Genomic DNA, 21,043 nt, shown 5'->3' on the forward strand with positions numbered 1-21,043 from the left:
GAAGACCTCCAAGGTCTCTTCCAACTCTGCTATTCTATTCTATTCTGTATTTCTATTCTATTCTGTATTTCTATTCTATTCTGTATTTCTATTCTATTCTGTATTTCTATTCTATTCTATTCTGTATTTCTATTCTATTCTTCTACTCTATTCTTCTATTCTATTCTATTCTATTCTATTCTATTCTATTCTATTCTGTATTTCTATTCTATTCTGTATTTCTATTCTATTCTGTATTTCTATTCTATTCTGTATTTCTATTCTATTCTATTCTATTCTAATTATTCCAAATCTTTTCCTACTGTTCTATGAGAGTGCCCTCGATGTCAGCACTGGCGAGCTTAGCTGTTATTTTAGCTCAAACAAGGGAATATAGGACAGGGAACGATGGGGGAGGAGGGGGGACAACCCGAGGTGGTATTTGCCAGCTCTCCGAACTACTCAAAATTTCCGCTACCAGTTTGCCTGGTCCAAATACCACTTCTGATTCTATTGTATTCTATTCCCCATTCCATTCTTATTTGTTTCTGTTCTGTTCTGTTCTATTCTATTCTAGTGTCTCTCTCTGTCACTCCTCTGTCATTTTAGCTTTAAAACAGTCCTGTGAGATACCCGAGGTTCAAGAAAGTATGAAACCTGGACAAAATCACTCATTTGAGGATTATGTTTATATGTTCCAACCTCGCTCTTGCACCTCCAACAAATATTTGTATATTTTTACACATACACAAGACAAACCTTTGGGAGGGGTGAGATGAACTCCATTTTTAAGGCACCATTGCACTGGCAGGAGGCCCAGGGAATCGGCGTGGCAAAGCATCGACGTGTTGCATGGTTCGGGGCTGAGGTCATCCAGAGTGACTTGCACAAAATGGTGGTTGAAAACCTACATGGAAGCAAGTAGAGGAGTTTATCTATTTATTTAGCACTTAGACTTATACGCTGCTTTGCAGTGCTTTACAGCCTTCTCTAAGCAGTTTTACAGACTCACCGTATCGTCCCCAACCATCTCCTCATTTTACCCACCTCGGAAGAATGGAGGGCTGAGTCAACCTTCAGCCTGGTGAGATTCGAACTGCCAAATTGCCAGCAGCCAGTAGTCAGCAGAGGTAGCCTGCAGTACTGCACTCTGACCACTGCGTCACCACAGCTCTTTATGGTCTCTAGTGGTAAACTCAGAGCAGGGGTCGCAAAAGAGGTCAACCCCTGGATGGATGGATGGATGAAACAAATCTATGTTGCATCTGGACCTCCCTGTGCTGACCGAGGCTTCCTGAGAGCCTGAAGCAAACTCCTTGTCCTGACAAAAGCCCTTTTATTAATTGACTGTGAATTCTGCTCATTCACATCCAGCAAAGCCTTTCAAGGGAGGATTTACAGTCACAGACCTTATCTGGCTTGGAGAGCTGCCAGGCCGAGATCTGCAAAACTTGGCAAGGAGTGTCAGAGGGTCACAAACTCATTAAGCGAACTAATTGCCTCCTGCAAACTCCACTCACTTTTCGCTCTTTTTTATTTCCTCTGGGTGGGGCCATTCATCGTCCACCTGTGGTCTTACTCCCAAGTCAATCCATGTTCTTTAGCTGTTCCCTTTGTATGGCAACTCTGTGCATGCGCACACTGGGAACAGGCTCCAGCTGTTGGTCTGCCCCACTGATGTCTGACTCCGAAGGCAGCTGATAACTGGTATACGGCTCTGGCCGCCTCTCTGCCTCCAACACAGAGCCCTTGTTCTCCAGGACTGGCCCATGTTCCTCCCCAACCGCTTCGCTAACCACTGGCAGGCCACAAGATACCCTGGGAGACTTCAAACCCTCATGCCTTGCCTTGACTGTGGAAGATCTGGTTTTAATTCTCAATCCCATTTTGGATTCCTCACCTTAGTTACAGTAGCCGGGCAAATCGCGATTGGTTCTTGTTGATCCACTGCTTCCAACTTCATCCCTGCCGTGAACGAGTGGTTCCTCAAATCGGCGTGATCCTGGGAAAACCAAGCAGAGAACTTGGCATCACAGCCAAGACTTTGGTCCATCCTGCCAGGGACAGCGTACTCAGGTGGCCCTCGACTTACGACCCCAATCGAGCACAAAATTTCCACTGCTAAGCGAGACAGGGGTTAAGAGAGTTTTGTCCTAGTTTGTTAAAATATTCATGACCGGGAGAGACATGGGAACAAGGTCAGCCAATGAATAGGCATAGCAAGTAAGTCAGCCAATGGGAGCTTAAACAGATCTGAGTCTGTGCAGAGAATTGAAACAGAAACCTAAGCAGTCTGCTGCTCTGAGAAGTAAATTAGCAGTCAGTCTGGGCTTGTCTGCTGAAATGAAACTGCTTGTGTTTGCCTCTAACTCTCCTGCCTTGTGTTTACTCGGAAGAACCACCTGTTGGTATTGTACATTTATTCATCTATTCGTATGTATATAAGAGAGAGAGAGGAGAAAGAAAGAGAGAGAGAGAGAGAGAGGGATGGAGGGAGGGAGAAAGAGAGAGACAGACAGAGAGAGAGACAGACAGAGGCAGAGACAGACAGACAGACACACACACACACACACACAGTGAGCAAGACAGAGAGAGCGATTAAAAGCAAGCTTTAAAAAGGAATATCTACCATTTCTAATGCTTAATTCTCTCTTGGTAGATTCAAATCTGAAAATCAAAGGATGTCAGGGTGGCAAATTAAATGGCTCAAAGAAGAAATCATGGTGTATTAAGAAGAAATCAGGGTTTATTACGGTTTACCTTGAAGACTTCCATGGGAAGGGAACGTTTTTCTGCCTCGGTCAGAGCCGTGTTTAGCGCTGTTCGCCATTCAGACGCAGTCTTCAGCGAAGAGATTTCTGCGGCGAAAAGCATGGGAAATTCCGCGACGGATTAAATCAGCTGCACACATTCAATGATCCCGCATGCTGATACGAGCGGTCCTTGACTTACGAACACAACTGAGCCCCAAATTTCTGTCACTAAGTGAGACGCTTGTTAAGTGAGCTTGGTCCCATTTTACAACCTTCCTTGCCACAGTTGTTAAGCGATTCACTGCAGTTGTTAGGTTGCTAACACGGTTGTTAATTGAATCTGACTTTTCCAAACCTTGCTTGTCAGAAGGTTGCAAAAAGTGATCACAGGATCCCAAGACATTACAATCGTCGTAAGTTTGAGTAGGTTGCTGAGCATCTGAATTCTGATCACATGACAATGGGAATGCTGTAATGGTCATAAGTGTGAAAAAGTCACTCTTTTCACCGCTGGCATATCTTCGAATGGTCAGTAAATCATCTTCTTTTAACGATCCCATAATCCCTTGTGGGGTGGAGTCTGGGCTACTGAATGGAGCTGTTTTATTGGCCGGATGCCCTTCCTGTCACCAATGCGCAGTTACATTCAGCAGATATATTCTCATTGTGCCCAGAGACATAAGTGTCGGCCTCTACCTAGGATCGAACTCACTTCCTCCTGATTGTGTGGTGAGAGTTCCACCTCTAGGCCACCGCACTCTACACATCGAATGGCCACAAAAAGGAACTGTTTGTAAGTCGAGTATTAAATCTTTATATTTGCACTTTTCATAAATGTCTGGCTATGAAGTCTCCTTCGAACTGAACCTGTGGAGTCTCTGGAGTTTAAGATGGGGATTCCTTGTAGTAATTTAAGCAAAACTTAACTCTTTTCACAGAGAAAAGTAATTTACCGTACTATGCGTAGTTTGAGACGCACTTCCCCACCCAGAAGTGGGTGAAAAATATGGTGCGTCTTATACACCAAAGCCTTGCCCACCCGCCGGCTCCAACTCTTTGGCTGTTCTCGGCCTCCGTGCGTTGTGTTTTCAGCCTCCACATACCCCATTTTTGACCCGTCTGCGGGGATTGCCACAGCACATCGCCGCTGATCGCCACCGCCCCGTGTCGCGTTTTTGGCCTCTGCGTGGTGCATTTTTTGGCCCCCACACACCCTGTTTTTGCCCCCCCCCCCGCATCGCATTTTCAGCTGGTTCCAAGTGGTGGGTATTGGTGGCGGTGGCAGCAATTCCCACAGCCTGGAATCGGCCGAAAATGTGACATGCGAAGGCCAAAAACGGGGTGTGCGGAGGCCGAAAACGCAACATGAAGAGGCGGCGATCGGCAGCGATGTGCTGTGGCAATCCCGGTAGCCTGGAACGAGTCTAAAATGGAGCGTCCCAGAGGCCGAAAACGCAATGTGCGGAGGTGGCACGACCCCTGCAGCCTGGAACAGCTGATTGGCGGTATTCCGGGAGGTGGATCCAAGCACCAATCAGCTGATCTTGCTGAATCAGCCTGCGCTGTTTGCTGCAAGGACACTATCCAGATGAATACCAATGGATGCTGGTAGGCAGAGGCTGAATCCCCCCCCCTTTATTTTCCTCCCCAAAAACGAATGTGTGTCTTATACTCCGGAGTGTCTTATACTCCGAAAAATATGGTAGATATTTTTTTTCCCCCTAGCTGTTCTCTTGTACTCTGTTGAGGATTTCACTCCTCCATGCCCCGTCCAGAAGGAACCATGATAGGAAAGTGAAAAGGGTTGTTTGATTTGAGGAAACCTGGTTCCTCTCTGCAGAGAAAAAAAGAAGTCAATTTAATTGTTAATGAAGACAAAAAGCTCAGATGCCTGGCATTTGGCCCTAAACTAGCTTTTATTGTGTCATGCTGGCCTTTTCGCAGCAATGCAGCTCATTTTGGTGAGAAAAACAGGGGAGCCATAATCTGGTTAGTTTCAAAGCAGTGTTTTCTCAGCCCTGGAAATTTTAAAAAACTGTGGACTTCAACTCCCGGAATTCCCCAGCCAGCCTGCCTGATGTCAAAAAAGGAAATTTGACAAAGCAAAGTCACAAACACTTTAAAATCCGTATTGTTAAGACACAAGACAGCTGCTTAAAATAAGATTAGGGGAAGTAAAGGCTCCCTTGAATCAACTTCATCTCTTTATTATTTTTTAAATAAGACTTTATTAAAAGTTTTGAGAGAAGATTGATGATCGCGCAGAGATATTCATCTGTTGCTTCCAGGAAAATTACAGCCCTTAAGGGTGATGGCTTACTCCTACACATAGCCCACTAAATTTAATCCTACTTGGCTTTTCAAGATCAGCCAAAGATGTGCAGATGTTGTTTGCCTTAAATGAAGGCTGCTTTGAGCTAAGTTGGCTCCTGTTGACATTGAGACACATCGAGTTTGTTTTCTTTGCAACAGTAGCTTTTTTCTAGGGTGGGGTGTGTGTGTGTGTGTGCGCGCGCGCACGCGCGCTTTTGCATTGCCAATTTAGCCTGAGATTTCCCTGGCCTCCTGTCGAAAGACTACCCAACTTTGCTTAGTTTTTCTCAAGATGAACCAAATGACATTAACACATTGGATGAATGGATGGATGGATTTATGAATGGATACATCGATTTATGCATGGGTGTATGGATAGATGGAGGAGTTCATGGATGGAGGGAAGGATGAATGGATGCATGGATTTATGCATGGACGGATGGATGCATGTTGGTTAGATGGATGGGTGAATGAATGGATAGATGGAGGGGTTCATGGATGGATGGATGCATGGATTTATGCATGGTTTGATGGTTGAACGGTTGGTTAGATGGATGGCTCAATGGATGGAAGGATGGATGCATGTTGGTTAGATGGATGGATGAAGGAATGGATAGATGGAGGAGTTCATGGATGAGGGAAGGATGGAGGGATGCATGGATTTATGCATGGAGGGATGGTTGAACGGTTGGTTAGATGGATGGCTCAATGGATGGAAAGATGGATGCATGTTGATTAGATGGATGGGTTAATGAATGGATAGATGGAGGGGTTCATGGATGGAGGGAAGGACGGAGGGAAGGATGGAGGGATGCATGGATTTATGCATGGAGGGATGGTTGAATGGTTGGTTAGATGGATGGCTCAATGGAGGGAAGAACAGATGCATGTTGGTTAGATGGGTGGATGGATGGATGGCTAGATGGATGGGATGGAGGGGTGCATGGATGAATGGAAAGATGAATGGACGGATTTATGAATGGATGGATTTATGAATGGACAGAAGGATGCATGCATGTATGAATTTATTCATGGATGGATGGTGGAATAATTGGTTAGTTGGATGGATGAATGGATGGAAACATGAACAGGTGATAGGTGAATAGATAGTAATTTCTGGTACCTGCAGGTGGTTCCAGCTGGTATTTATTCTCTTGACACCAGCCCACCGGTCGAAGTCTGCAATCCAAGTAAAACAGCCACTGGTCGTAAGAATCAGTTTCCTCCAATCCTGCGTAGCGAAGGCGCAATCGTCCGCCGACATTCTCAACCACGCTCACTATCCAGAACCGAAAGGGACTCTGGCTATCCCGCAGCTCTATTAAGGAATCCAGGGTAAGGAGATCTATAGCGTTTTTCCCTCGCAGAGGCTGTTGGAACAGAAGCAACACGCCTTGTTACTTAAACGTCACGGAACATGTCACACTTTGCTTGTCAGAAGGTCGCAAAAGGGGATCACCCGACCCGTTGTAAATATGAACCCGTTGCTGAGTCCTAAGTCACTTTTTTCAGCACCGTTGTAACTTCGAACAGTCATTAAATGAACTGCTGTAAGTCGAGGACTACCCGTATCCCATCCCTTATTTTCTGCTGGGTGGCAAACCTACAGTAAACAACACTATAAACACAGCAGCCCTTGGGAACAGAAATTAAGTCAATACCTACGCCTTCTAGTAAATTTGCAGGCACTGTTCGGGAACCTGTCAAATCACGTATGAGGAACTCCGTCCAGTCCGAGTATTTCTCTTTGATAGCTGGAAAATAGAAGAGGAAGATGTGATTATTTGAAGGACATGATAACTAATCTCTTTCTTTAAGAACCGTACTTTTGGAGTATAAGATGCACCGGAGTATAAGACGCACCAAGGTTTTGAAGAGGCAAATTAAAAAAAATGTTTTTGCACTCTGCAAACCTTCCAAAAATGGCCCGTTTTTCGTGAAAACTGGCCATTTTTTGTCAAAAAAGGGGCATGGAAAACCTTTAGGAGGCTTATAGAGTGTTCCTGGGGGCTGGAGGAGCAAAAAATTGGCCCTTTTTTGCTCATTTCTGCCTTCCCCAGCCCCCAGGAGCTCTCTGAAAGCCTCCATAAGGCTATGCACAGCCATTTTGGTGAAGGGAGTGGGGTTTGGGGAGGCAAAAAATGCTGTATTCAGTGTATAAGACGCACTCAGATTTTCAGCCTCTTTTTTGAGGGAAAAAGGTGCGTCTTATACTCCGAAAAATACGTAATTGAATGTAAGGAGATCCCCAGGAGGGAGGGGCTGCATCCCAAAGGAGGAAGAGGCAACTCAGCCCAAATATTATGTGTGAGAGAAAGAGGGTGAGGACAGTCTCTCCCTAACAGTTCCCAGATTATATTGGAAATGCAGACTGGAGAGTTTTTCACTTTGGCAAGATTTTGTCTGTAGGTGTGAAAGAGTAAAGGGCTGAGCTCGGGAAGTATCACAACGTGTCATTCCTGATTTTGGGTCCTGTGCAGAGGTGGGTTCCTACCGGTTCAGCCCGGTTCGGCCAGGTAGGTAGTAACTCGGCCGGATACGCACCTGAACCGGTTCTATCCTCGGCGACGCCATCTTGATTATGCAAAAATGTATTGTTTTTTCTTTTCTAATGTGCGCATGCACAGACCTTTTAAGGGTCAAATGCGCACACGCCTCTGCCATGTGTGTGAGCGAAGCAATCCCACGTGCACAAAAAAATTTGCGCGCCAAACGGCCGGCAGCAACCCACCCTTGCAGAGGTGGTATTCGGCCATTCTCACTGGTTCGAGCGAACCGGTAGTGGTGGTGGCACGAGGCTCCGCCCACCCAGACGTCATCACGGACCTTCTGCGCATGCGCTCCCACTACTGAACCGGTAGTGAAGATAAGAGGATACCATTACTGGGCCTGTCCACTTCCGAAACAGATTCAAAGCAATGATTTCTCACAATCTGGATTCTGGGAACCTGTTATTATATCCACAAATCGTGTTTGCATTTTGAACAATACTACTGTGGTGACTCATAAAGAGTTGGTTAATTTTCAATTTATAATGTACTGGAACATCCAGAAATTACTACTAACTCCTACTAACTCAAGTGTCTCTATTATTCTGTATGGTGCAAAGGCCTTCCTTCTCTGCATTTTTTCCTCCCTCCCTCTTCCTTCTGTCTTTTTTCTTTCCTCCCTTCCTCTTCTTCCCTTCCCTGCAATCCTTCCTCCCTCCCTTCTTTCTCCCTTCTCTGCCTTTTTCCTTCCTTCCTTCCTTCCTCCCTCTTCTTCCTTTCCTGCCTTCCCTCTAATCCTTCCTTCCTCCCCCCTTCTCTGCCTTTTTCCTTCCTTCCTTCCTTCCCTCCTCCGTCTTTTTTCTTTCCTCTCTTCCTCCCTCCCTTATTCCCTTCCCTTTCCTGCCTTCCTTCTAATCCTCCCTCCCTTCTTCTCCTTTCTCTGCTTTTTCCTTCCTTCCTTCCCTCCCTCCTCCTCTGCCTTTTTTCTTCCCTTCCTTCCTCCCTCTTCTTCCCTTCCCTCTGATCCTTCCTCATTAAAGATTTACTATACTACCTCTGTTTTGGCAGCCTGGCTTTGCAACGTCTCTCCCCCGGAGGAGAGCCTTCTCTGTGGCTGCTCCGACCCTGTGGAATCAGCTGCCCCCCGAGGTCCGGACCTTACCCACTCTCATGGCCTTCAGGAAAGCCGTTAAAACCTGGCTGTTCCGGCAGGCCTGGGGCTGTTGACCTTAGTGTTAAGGTCCAGCCCCGATTAGAACGTATGTGTGTTGTGAATTTTAAACTATTTTTTTACTTATTTTGTTTTTCTTTTTTCTTCTTTCATTGTGAGCCGCCCGGAGTCCTCCTGGATTGGGCGGCCTGTAAAAATTTAATAAATGAAATGAAATGAAACGTCTTCTACAAGGAAGCTCACAGCCCCAATCTTTGGGGTGTCTTCTAAATATCCTTCTTAGTTGCTCTCTCAAAGCTGCTGTTTCTCCAGCTTCATCCAAACAGATCCAATCGATTTCCTTAACACAGCTGATTGCAAAATAAATCTCTCCATTCGCCAAGGGGATGGTGGAGAAACACAGGCAATTTTCATCAAATTACACAAGCCAAACACACAGCTCAATAGTTTAATTGTAATAGCGGCCATAGAAAACAGAGAAAAGCACTCAACTCAAAATGCAACGCACACACACACACACACACACACACACACACAAACCAAAAGCCACCACACCAAGTTTCAAAGTTGCTTGGAGAAATTGATAAAATTAGCTGCATTTAAGCCCATTCACAAAACCTCTTAGCTGTTTTGTTTTTAACTAACTTGTGTGTCACTGAAAAACCCCTGTATTAGCACAAAATGGGTACTCATTCATTCTTCCATAAATGTCTACTCTGGCATTTCAGCGCACACAAAATATTATTTAGAAATAGTTATGGGCCATTAACTTGCTTCTTGCCGCCTGAAGCCAAATTGTACATTTTCTTGCCATTGTTTGTTTTACCCACAGGTTATTTGGAGGTTGCTAGGATACTGGGAGCATTTCTCCAAAGAAAATAAAATAAAAATGAAGCTTTAAAAAGGCCCAGAGAGATTTGCCGAACATTTCATAAGGGAAAGTGAGGCAGGTCTACAACTTAATATCACGGAGTAAAAACCACACTTTTCAAATGGCTGATGTAAGTCTAATAAAACACAATGGGAAAAAAAAAACACAATGGGAAAAACAAAAACAAAATAAAAGATGGAAATGAGTGGAATAAAGTAGAAAAGTTCAAATTTCATATTGCCCGGATAGAACAGTGAAGAATCTGACTTTTTTTAAACTTAAAAAGTCTTCCCTCGTCAGTGGATTCTAGATATGTCCGACCACGACACCCAGAATTGCAAATATCTTCATCATCAGGACTAGAAACTTAATAAATTAATCCCATGGACAATCGGGAGGCACTGTGTAATCGGCTTCCTCCTGATGTAGGTAGCCACGTTCCTGGCAAAGGGACAACATTTTTTTTTCATTGTCTGGGTTAGATAATGTTTCCAGGAATGGAAAAATATAATCGGCATTCAGCGGTGCCAATAATCACATGTTCAGACAGATGTTAAAAACAACTACCAGAATAATTGCAGCAGGCCTGCAGAATCTTTCTGAAAAAGGATTTTTTTTCTGGGATCAAAAGAAGAACATTTGTGAAGACAAGGAATGGAAAATAGAATAGAATAACAGAGTTGGAAGGGACCTCGGAGGTCTTCTAGTCCAACCCACTGCTCAGTTGGGACTACGAATGATGACTAACCTTTTTGTTGTTACTTGCCGAAAGCATATGCACGCCCAGGGGTGGGTTTCAACCGGTTCGCGGCGGTCCCTGCGATCCGGTTGGTCGCCGAACCCGGAAGTAAGTAACTTCCGGGAACGGCGAAGGCCCCCACCCTGCGCCCGCGCGCCCGCTCCTTACCCGGTTTTGATGAATTCTGCGCTTCCACGCATGAGCAGGACGCATACAGCGCCTGCGCGATCCTCCAGGAGCAGCTGGAGCATCGCACAGACGCTAGTACGCACGCGTGCGCGAGGACGCCGCACACATGCGCGAGGACGCCGCCGGCCTCGTTCCAACCGAACCGGTTGGAACGGGGCGAGAAACCCACCCCTGTGCACGCCCCACACCCATAATGCAATGAGTGGGCGACACACACACACACCGCCCTGCTCCCCTGCTTTTTTTCAAAAGGCAACTGGACTTTCTGTTTTTTTTTTCTTTGAAGAGGTTTCGCTTCTCATCCAAGAAGTTTCTTCAGCTCTGAGTGAATGGTGTGGAATGGAAGGAGAATCCAGTCAGAGCTGAAGAAGCTTCTTGGATGAGAAGCGAAACCTCTTCAAAGAAAAACGAGAAAGTCCGGCTGCTTCTTGAAAAATAAAAGCACCTCTGGGGCAACCAAGAGGACTGAGAATTTCCACAGACTTTCAGAGACCTGCACACACTTGTCAAACCAAGCCTTCTGTAATGACCAAGGCTTCCAAGAGCATGAAGCAAACTCCTGGTCCCGACAAAAGCTTCTTTCATTAATTGACTGTGAATTCTGCTCATTCACATCCAGCAAAGTCTTTCAAGGAGGATTTACAGTCACAGACCTTATCTGGCTTGGAGAGCTGACAGGCCGATACCTGCAAAACTTGGCAAGGAATCTCGGAGAGTCACAAACCAATTAAGCGAATTAATTGTCTCCTGCAAACTCCACTCCCCTTTCGCTCCTCTTTTATTTCCTCTGGGAGGGGCCATTCATCGTCCACCTGTGGCCTTACTCCCAAGTCGACCCTTGTTCTTTAGCTCTTCCCTTTGTCTGGCAACTCTGCGCATGCGCACACTGGGAACAGGCTCCAGCTGTTCTTCTGCCTCACTGATGTCTGACTCTGAAGGCAGCTGATAACTGGCTTAGGGCCCTGGCCCCATCTCTGCCTCCGACACGGAGCCCTCATCAGAGCCTTCCCCAGACTCCAGGACTGGCCCATGTTCCTCCCCAACCTCCTCACTGTCTGAATCTGCTGCCACAACACCTTCTAAACACACCCTGCTCCGCCAAACATTTCTGCAACTGCGTCAAAGGGAGGGAGCCACCTCCCTAGGTGATGGTGCATCATCACACAATTTGAGACCCGCAACACAGCTTCGGCCTCACCATCCGGGGGCATCAACACTTTCCCGTTCTGCGTGCACCAGCCTACAGGGTGGAGGTCAGCGGTCATCACATCACACCAGAAGTCAGCGCGGCGGTCGTCTTCGTAACCGCAGTAACGCAGCAGCAGCAGCTGGCCACAGGTGGTGATGGTAGTGGCCACCCAGTAGGTGTCCACGTTGTGCTTGTTGGCCACTTCAAGTTTCATACCAGGCTGCAAACTGCTCTGAAGGCTGATTTCCACCTGGAGAACGGAGACACGGAGGTAAATGCCATTTGGGAAGGCAGCAAAGGGAGGAGGAGAAGGGTCAGCAATCTATAATATGGATTACACTAATTTGAGTAACTACATTCCAAACCAATAGAGATGCTTCTTGATTTACAGACACAATTGAGATCAATATTTCTGTTGCTAAGCAAGGCAGCTTGTGAGTTCTGCTTCGTGTTACGACCTTTCTCGCCACAGTTAAGTGAATCACTGCAGTCGTTGTTGAGTAACACAGTTGTTAAGCTTTCAACTGTGCGACTGTCTTAAAGGCATGCCAGCTTGGTGTGAAAAACATTTTTTTTTTAATGTGCCATTGTAACTCCAGAATCAGATTCTAAGCAATTGGAGAAATCAGATTCACTTAACAACCTTGTTACTAACTTAAGACGTCAGTGTCCCAAAGGTGCTTTTTCGGGAGGCAACTGGACTGTTTTGTTTTTTCTTCTGAAGATGTTTTACTTCTCATCCAAGACGCTTCTTCAGCTCTGACTGGATGGTGGCGAATGGAAGGATTGATATTCCTTGCAGATAGCTGGTCATTTGCATCCTTTTAAAGAGTCCTTGAGGCCACCTGGAGGTTGATCTGTGTCCTCAGGGTCACCTGAGTTAGTGCTTCTGGTTCCTGTAGTCTGCAATTTTTCCTCTGGAAATCCATTCCTACTCCCACATCATTCAAAGGGTGTCCATCCCAAATTGTGTAGCTAAAAGTCTGTAGAGATTCTCAGTCCTCCAAGTCATGGTTGTCCCAAAAGTGCTTTTTCAGGAGGCAACTGGACTGTCTTTTTTCTTTTTTCTTTTGAAGACGTTTCCTTCCATTCCACAGCCGAAGAAGCTTCTTGGATGAGAAGCAGAATGTCTTCAAAAGAAAAAAACAAGAAAGTCCAGTGGCTTCCCGAAAAAGCACCTTTGGGACAACCATGACCTGGATGACTGAGAATCTCTGCAGACTTTAAGAACTAACAACTGTAGCAAAAATGAGGCAAAACTCACAGAATAATTTAGCAACAGAGATTTGGGGCCAATTGTGATTGGAAGTCCAGGTCTGCTGTATAGATGTAGATTTCATAAAGATCCTTACAATGAAATAGTCACCTTTTATTGAAACCACACACAGACATACATGCAGGGGAAGCTGTGATGTGAATATCTACTGTTGTTCCTTTCTAATTTTTTTCCCTTTCACTCTTCTTTTCCACTGCTTGTAAAGATAAAATAATTAGCTCATTCTCGTCATCATTGTGTACCCTTTAATTATTATAGCTGCATCGTTTTCATCAATTTTAAAGTTTCACTGTAATCAGTAATCTCTCTCTCTCTCTATTTATCTATCTATATCTATTTATCTATCTATTTCTATCCATATCTATCTATCTATCTATCTATCTATCTATCTATCTATCTATCTATCTATCTATCTATCTATCTATATCATATGTGTGTGTGTGTGTGTGTGTGTGTGTGTGTGTGTGTGTGTGTGTGTGTCTGTGTGTATGTTCCAACATAACTCTGAGCAATTTCAACCAAACTTGGTAGACAGATGACTTACTCTCTGGAAAAAAACACTGTGGGGGTAAGACACCCCTAAAACCCCTCAGTGTGTGTGTTCTGTTAATATATAGCCTGTTGTGCCTTAAAATGGTTTCTACTGTACTGCTGTAAAATGGCTTCTACTGTACAGCGCAGTGGAGTTGCCACGGTAACGGCTTCACGGTGCTCCACAAGGGGGCTCCCTCTGGTAAGGGGGAAAATCCAACATTAGAATTTACACTTCTGGAGTGCACAGGTGAAACATTTTTAAGTAATTTAATTGTCACCAAAATCAGGGCTCAGGGAGAAGTTGCTCTTGCCATAGCCTCTTTGGGAATTGCAACGACGTTCATGGAAGAAGGGAGGACAGCCCATTCTGCGCTGACGTTGCCACTTAACATCACCATTCCTGTCTAATGCAGGATTGGGATATGTAAATATCCGGGCAACGCCGGGTTATCAACTAGTACAAAATACACTTACAAAGCTTTTTAAAACAAACAAACCAGAAGGCTTGTCAGGATTGCAAAAACCAAAGCTGTAACCAATTTGTCCAATAATACCACACGAGTCTTCCTTTTCTTTATAAGGTCCCCGTTATTGTTCAAATATGTTCTTCTATTTTATTATAGAGCTTTGAATTTTAGAAACCGCCACGATCAATTCCCTGTCATGCCAGCTAGATGCCTTTCAACTCTCTCTTTGGCCAAAACGAAAGATTCCCAGGCTAAACTTCGCAAAGCATTTTCCCACTAATTTGCAGGCTTAAGTTGAATATGCGTGTCTCTTTATCTTTCTCTGCCTTAATTTCACAGCTGAACAATTGCAGGGAAAAAGAATTGGCTTCTATCCAGCCAGTTTAAGCTTCTTCTTCTTTTTTTTTTGCTAGGTCCTTAACTGAGCTCCTTTTCCCATGTCCTGCCCATTTAAACCAAGACTAGAATCTCTATGCAATTTCAAATATCAGTATCCAGCAGCTAATGATCAGAAATAATGGGAATTGTAGTCCGCATTGGGTAGCCCGGGGATTCCTGAATGCAACAGAAATTACTTTTAAGTAAACAGAATTGTGCTGTTTCTAAAATCTCAATGAGGACTAGAAACCCTACCGTTCAGGCAATGCGCTTACGTGCTTAAATAAGGAGTGTGGAGCTGCTGTAGAGCCTGTCTCTTCCAGGTATTCATCCCAACTGAAGACAGCCTCCTCGGGGTTGGAGCTTTCATCTGCTTTAAATGATAATGATGATTTAAAAAAAAAACATTAAAAAAAAACATTTATCTTTGATGATTTGAATTCCTTGAATGCTGAAAGTTCTGAAACAAGACGGGCAGCAAGTAAAATAAAAATAATAAAAATAATATAAACGTCATTGGAATTGACAAACTCCCCATCAGTCAATTGCAAAACGCAGCACAGAACGGCTTACAAAGGACTTGATAATTGCAAAAAAAAACCCCACCCAAATCCAGTCTGAACATCTGGCTTACTCCGCAACCGACCAAAATAATAATATAAGAAACAAACAAATGAGCAATTTTACAGGAGGGCTTACAAAATGTGTCTACGCTGATGCTTCATTTAAGCTAAGTTTTGTATTTGTAGGTACAATGTTTTATTAATGTTGCATATCATTGATTCCATGACCTCTATAGATGCATACGCTAAATAATAATAATAATAATAATAATAATAATAATAATAATAATAATAATAATAAATGTTTTCACTATGTTTGGATAAGTTAAACCTTTAAAAATATAACAGAAAAACAAGTTGATGTCAATAATAAATGTTTATGAACACGAAGGCCTTATATCTTTCTGGAATTGGGTATGTCTAGTTTAATGAAAAGAAGGACTAGGGGGTGACATGATAGCAGTCTTCCAATATCTCAGGGGCTGCCACAAAGAAGAGGGAGTCAAGCTATTCTCCAAAGAACCAGAGGGAAGGACAAGAAGGAATGGGTGGAAACTAATCAAGGAGAGAAGCAACCTAGAACTAAGGAGAAATTTCCTGACAGTGAAAACAATTCATCAGTGGAACAGAAGTTGCCACCAGAAGTTGTGAATGCCCCAACACTGGAAGTCTTTAAGAAGATGTTGCATAGCCATTTGTCTGAAACGGTATAGGGTTTCCTCCCTAAGCTGGGGGTTGGACTAGAAGACCTCCAAGGTCCCTTCCAACTCTGTTATTCTATTACTCTACCTTGGCCTTTGTCCCCATGTCTAATCTCATTGGAGCAGAGCTGTAAAGGACCTTGAAGGTCTTCTAGTCCAACCCCCTGCTCAAGCAGGAGACCATTAAGATCAATAAGGGACCATTAAAGTGACCACTAAGGGTCTTTTAACGCTCCACCAGCCATTAAAATAACAAGGGCCTCCATTCATACCTTGTGAATCGTCATTTATAACCACAGTTGATCAAGAATAAGCCTCATTTCCTTCATCTCACCTCCCCCCAAGCTCCTTCTTCTCTTATGATGAGGATCAGGACAAAATTTCAGAGCCTAAGACATTATCCAAGAATTAACCAGTGGAACAGCTTGCCTCCAGAAGTTGTGGGTGTTTTTTTAAGAAGATCATTGGACAGCCATTTGTCTGAAATGGTATAGGCTTTCCTGCCTGAGCAGGTGGTGGACTAGAAGACCCCCAAGGTCCCTTCCAACTCTGTTATTCTGTTAGATGCTATACAATAAGTGTTTATAATTGCTGTGCAAAGTAATGGTAGTAATAAATTATTAGGGTCTGGAAGGATGAGTAGATCTGAAGACTTTGCAGACCCAGCCAATATTTGCACCAGTTTTTCCTCAATCGTGGCAATTTGAAGATGTGTGAACTTCAACTCCCAGAATACCCCAGCCAGCTGGGGAATTCTGGGAACCACCTATCTTCAAGTTCCCACGGTTGAGAAATGCTGAATTAGATACAGATACACCGTATTTTTCAGAGTATAAGACACACCTTTTTCCCTCAAAAGAGGCTGAAAATCTGGGTGCATCTTACACACTGAATACAGCATTTTCTGCCTCCTGAAACCCCGACCCCTTCACCAAAATGGCCGTGAATAGCCCCCAAGAGTACTCTGCAAGCCTCCTAAAGGCTATGCATGCCCTTTTTTTTTTGACAAAAAACGGACCGTTTTTGGGAGGTCTGCAGAGTGCAAAACCTTTTTTTTTAAATTTGCCTCTTTAAAATCTTGGTGCATCTTATACTCCGAAAAATGAGGTACATTCAATATCACGGGAAATCTTGTTCTTTCTTTCAGTCTTCTTCTGAACTCAACTTTTCTTGCAACTCGTCCAAGAAAAGATTGGATAAACCAAAATATCTGAATACAGAAGAATGAACCCACTGCTTTCTCCCTCATCTTTGGAAACACCGAACGTAATCAACTCAGCTTTGAGCAATATGCTTTGCTAAGCCTTTAAAATCCATGCTTCCCATGCGCTGCAGGAAAACATCGATCCCCGAGGATTTAAGGTTGTCGAGACAAAAGTGCCCGAAGCAACAACTTCGCCAGACGGATCTTTAAAAGGTACATCAACAACAACCCCCGTAGTGCTCTTTATTATTTCATAGGAATAGAAAAGCACCGTTTGCAAACATGTAAGCGTTAAAAAGGGCATTTTTGAAGCACAACCTTGTCAATTTTCAACCGGATAAGGATATATAAATAGATCGAGATGGAGTTTCATGTTGTCCCTTTTTCAAAGACAGTGTGAGTTTTTTTTTTGTTTTTTTTTAAAGGAGCAGCATTCCTGGATAGGGGAAAAAAATCATTTCTCACTTCTTGGTTCTATCGCCTATCCCCAAACTCCCAAATTACAGGCAGGCCTCAACTTATGACTAAAATTGAGCCCCAAATGACTGCTGCTAATTGAGACATTTGTTAAGTGAGTTTTCCACTGTTTTACGACCTTTCTGGTCAGTTGTTAAGTGAAGCATTGCAGTTGTTAAGTTAGGAGCACGGTTGTTAAGTGAATCCGGCTTCCCCATTGACTTTGCTTGTCAGAAGGTCGCAAAAGGGGATCACGTGATCCCTGGGCAGTGCAGCCGTCATAAATATGAGTCAGCTGCCAAACATCTGAATTTTGATCATGCGACATGGGGATGGTGCAACAGTCGTAAGTGTGAAAAATGGTCAAAAGTCCCTTTTTTCAGTGCGGTTGTAACTTTGAACGGTCATTAAATGAACTATTGTAAGTCGACGACTGTCTCTACTCCACTTTTACCAGTGAATGGTTTAGATTGTCAGGACAACTCATGATCACCCTCATTTACAGGTAATCCTCAACTTACGACCAAAATTTATCTTGTCAAGTCAGAAATTTGTTAAGTGAGTTTTGCCCTATTTTACAACTTTCCTTGCCACACTTGTTAAGTGAATCACTAAAGTTATTCAGTCTGTAAGTGAATCTGGCTTCCACATCGATTTTGCTTGTCAAAAGGTCGCAAAAGATGACACTGCAGCCGTCATAAATATGAGTCAATTGTCAAGTATCCCGAATTCTGATCACATGATCACGGGGTTGCTACAACAGTGTCAAAAACGATCCTAAGTCCCTTTTTTAAGTGCCATTATACCATATTTTTCGGACTATATGACACACTTTTTGTCTCCCAAAAGGGGGTTAAAATGTCTGTGTCTCTTATAGACCGAATATTGCTGAAGCCCCGCTCACCCAGTGGCCATTTTTTGGCCTCTGCACACCCCATTTTTGGGCCTATTTTCAGCCTTTTTCAGCCCGTTTTCGGGACTTTTTTCCACCCCATTTTTGAATCTTTTTTGGCAAATTTTTGAGGCTTTTCCCAGCCCATTTCTTTGGAAAAAAACGGGCCAAAAAGCCCCCAAAATGAGCCAAAAAGCATCAAAAAAGGGGCTGAAAAAAGCCTACAAAATGGGTAGAAAAAAGGCTGGTAAAGGTCAGAAAAAAGACCCCCAAAAGGGCCTAAAATGGGGCGCACAAAAGCCAAAACCTTTTTTTGTTGTTTCCTTCTTCTAAATTTAGATGTGTCTTATAGTCAGGTGCATCTTATAACCCGAAAAAATACGGTAGGTTCAAACTGTCACAAAATGAATGATTGCAAGTTGAGACTGCATTTGTTTGGGCACGTCAAAGGTTAAATATTTGCTATTTATTTATTAAGAAAAATGTATATGCCTGCCCGACTCACGGTGATTGAAAAATAACTAATAAATAAAATAATGAAAAGGCAATCCTTCCAAGAACCTTGTCTGAAGCCACATAGGACTTAAGAGGTGACAACAGCACCTTGAACCAGAGACAATTTGCAGCCAACGCAGCTGCTGCAAGACATTTGCACACAAATTTGCACACGTGTGAAAATTTAAGACTGGCACCAAACCACATTTTTAATCAATCGAAACTGCTGGATAATTTCCCATTCATTGCAGCAGTCAAAAGTCATCAATAGGTTGCAAGGTTGAATAGGGAAATATTTTAAAAAGCACCTGAATGAAAGCATTCCTTGTTGCCGTTAGCTGCTGGGCTGGGATGCTTTTCCAGAGGGAGGTGATGCGAATCCTCCATCTTAAGGATCAGAGGTGTCCCATTCTCCATCACTCAGGCCAAAGTTGGTTTGATCTTCAACCCAGAAAGTGACATTCCTGTAGAAATAAAGACAAGAGCTTTAAAGGAAACTTTTCTCATTGAAAAATCCTTTCCTTTCGCTCTTTTTTGGGCCCTATCTAAGAAAATGAAATTCAATGTAGAGAAAAGTTAAGTCCTTAGGTAAGAAAAACCAAAAGGACACATATAGACTGGGTGAAACCAGGCTTAATAACAGTGACTGTGAGAGGGATCTTGGAGTCTTAGTGGACAACCAGCTAAACAGGAGCCAATAGTGTGCAGCAGCAGCCAAAAAAGCCAACACAATCCTAAATCGCATTAATGAAGATCAAGGGAGGTACCAATACCACTCTATAAAGCCCTAATAAGACCACGCCTGGAGTACTGTATCAAGTTTTGGTCACCACACTATAAAAAAAGACTCTAGAAAAAGTGCAGAGAGCAATCAGGATGATTAGGGGGGCTGGAGGCCAAAACATACAATGAACGGTTGCAGGAACTGGGCCTGGCTAGTCTAGTGAAGAGAAGGACCAGGGGAGACAGGATAGCAGTGATCCAATATTTGAGGGGCTGCCATAGAGAGGCGGGGGTCAAGCTATTTTCCAAAGCACCTGAAGGTCGGACAAGGAACAATGGATGGAAACTGAACAAGGAGAGATTCAACCTAGAAATAAGGAGTAATTCACTGACAGCGAGAACAATTGACCTATAGAGCTGAAGTTGCCTTCAGAAGTTGTGGGAGCTTCATCACTGGAGGCTTTCAAGAAGAGATTGGACTGCCATTTGTCAGAAATGGTGTAGGGTCTCCTGCTTGAGCAGGAGGTTGGTCTAGATGACCTATAAGGTCCCTTCAACTCTGTTAACCTGTTAAAATCTTTCCTTCGTGTATCCAAAACATGGGGACTTCTGGACTGGGTACCCCAAACCAATATTTTTTCAACTTTGGCAATTTGAAGAGTTTTAAGCCACTCCTTCAAAATGCTCCATAAAGATAGTCCTGGACTTACCACCATCTGGTAAGTTATAAATTATAACACCCTGAACCAGTTCTTGCATTTACAACTGTCACTGCATCCCACCCCGGTCGCAATCAAGCTGGATTTGCTTAACAATTATGTGATTCGCGTAACAACTGCAGCGATTAAAAAAAATGTTAACATTCGGCATGCTTTGTACCAGTCGAAACGTGGCAACTTTTAAGACTTGTGGACTTCAACTCCCAGGATCCCTCAGCCAGCCATAATTAGCTGGGGGATTCTGGGAACACGAAGTCCAAATCTGAAATCTGGATTTTTTAAAGATTTTTTTTCCCCCTGGAAAAACCAAAAGAGTCTAGTTGCCTTTTGAAAAGCACCGATTTGCTTTTGCATTTCTCTCTCTCCCTTAAAGCATAGCAATTAAAGTACTGAAGCGGGCAAAGTCTCTGTCTCTTTTTTAAAATTTGTTTTTCCTTTTCTCTCTGTTTTCTTTTCTTAGGTGGGTGACATGATTAGAAATTAAGACAGAATAGGAAGAAAAAGCCTTTTCATAAAGGGTGACAGGACTAAAGCTAGAATAAGTGATAGAAATAAGAGAAGGGGAAATATTAGTGTATGCAGGTACATTTTTATATAAAAGTAATAAGGGAAAACACGGAATAATTGAATAACGATAGATTGCAGCATAATATAAATGTGTATTATTATTATTAGAAAAGCATAAGTTGATTGAATGCAATAATTATGACTAACTTTATCAGTTTTACTTGTGTTAGAATGTATGATGCCCAGGTACCACCACACTGTTCACGCATTGATTCGATATGTTTGTAATAAATAAATAAATAAAAAACTTGGGGGGAGAAAATGAAAAGCACTTTTGAGACTACAAGGACTGGGATGATTGAGAATTTCCAGGCTTCTGGTTGCTTTGACTTGGGACTCCTGACCCTGCTTTAAGAATCGACTTTCAATCTGATG

General features: G+C 43.5%; 1 protein-coding gene across 1 annotated transcript in view; it reads right to left on the reverse strand.

Annotated features, from left to right (window-relative positions):
• SFMBT2 (Scm like with four mbt domains 2) overlaps positions 1-19,076 on the reverse strand; it is a gene marked incomplete at its 3' end in the record, with an annotated part of 34,835 nt that extends 15,759 nt beyond the window's left edge. Inside the window, exons 1-8 of the mRNA XM_032221088.1 lie at positions 18,980-19,076; positions 14,624-14,721; positions 11,703-11,943; positions 6,711-6,799; positions 6,169-6,415; positions 2,740-2,837; positions 1,880-1,981; positions 739-886 (exon numbers count right to left, since the gene is read on the reverse strand). Of these exons, the coding sequence (XP_032076979.1) occupies positions 739-886; positions 1,880-1,981; positions 2,740-2,837; positions 6,169-6,415; positions 6,711-6,799; positions 11,703-11,943; positions 14,624-14,721; positions 18,980-19,076 (1,120 nt within the window). The remainder of the gene's footprint in view (positions 1-738; positions 887-1,879; positions 1,982-2,739; positions 2,838-6,168; positions 6,416-6,710; positions 6,800-11,702; positions 11,944-14,623; positions 14,722-18,979) is intronic.
• Between the last annotated feature and the right edge of the window lie 1,967 nt (positions 19,077-21,043).

This window comes from Thamnophis elegans, chromosome 7 (genome assembly GCF_009769535.1).
Source record: "Thamnophis elegans isolate rThaEle1 chromosome 7, rThaEle1.pri, whole genome shotgun sequence".
Taxonomy (NCBI): Eukaryota; Metazoa; Chordata; class Lepidosauria; order Squamata; family Colubridae; genus Thamnophis; species Thamnophis elegans.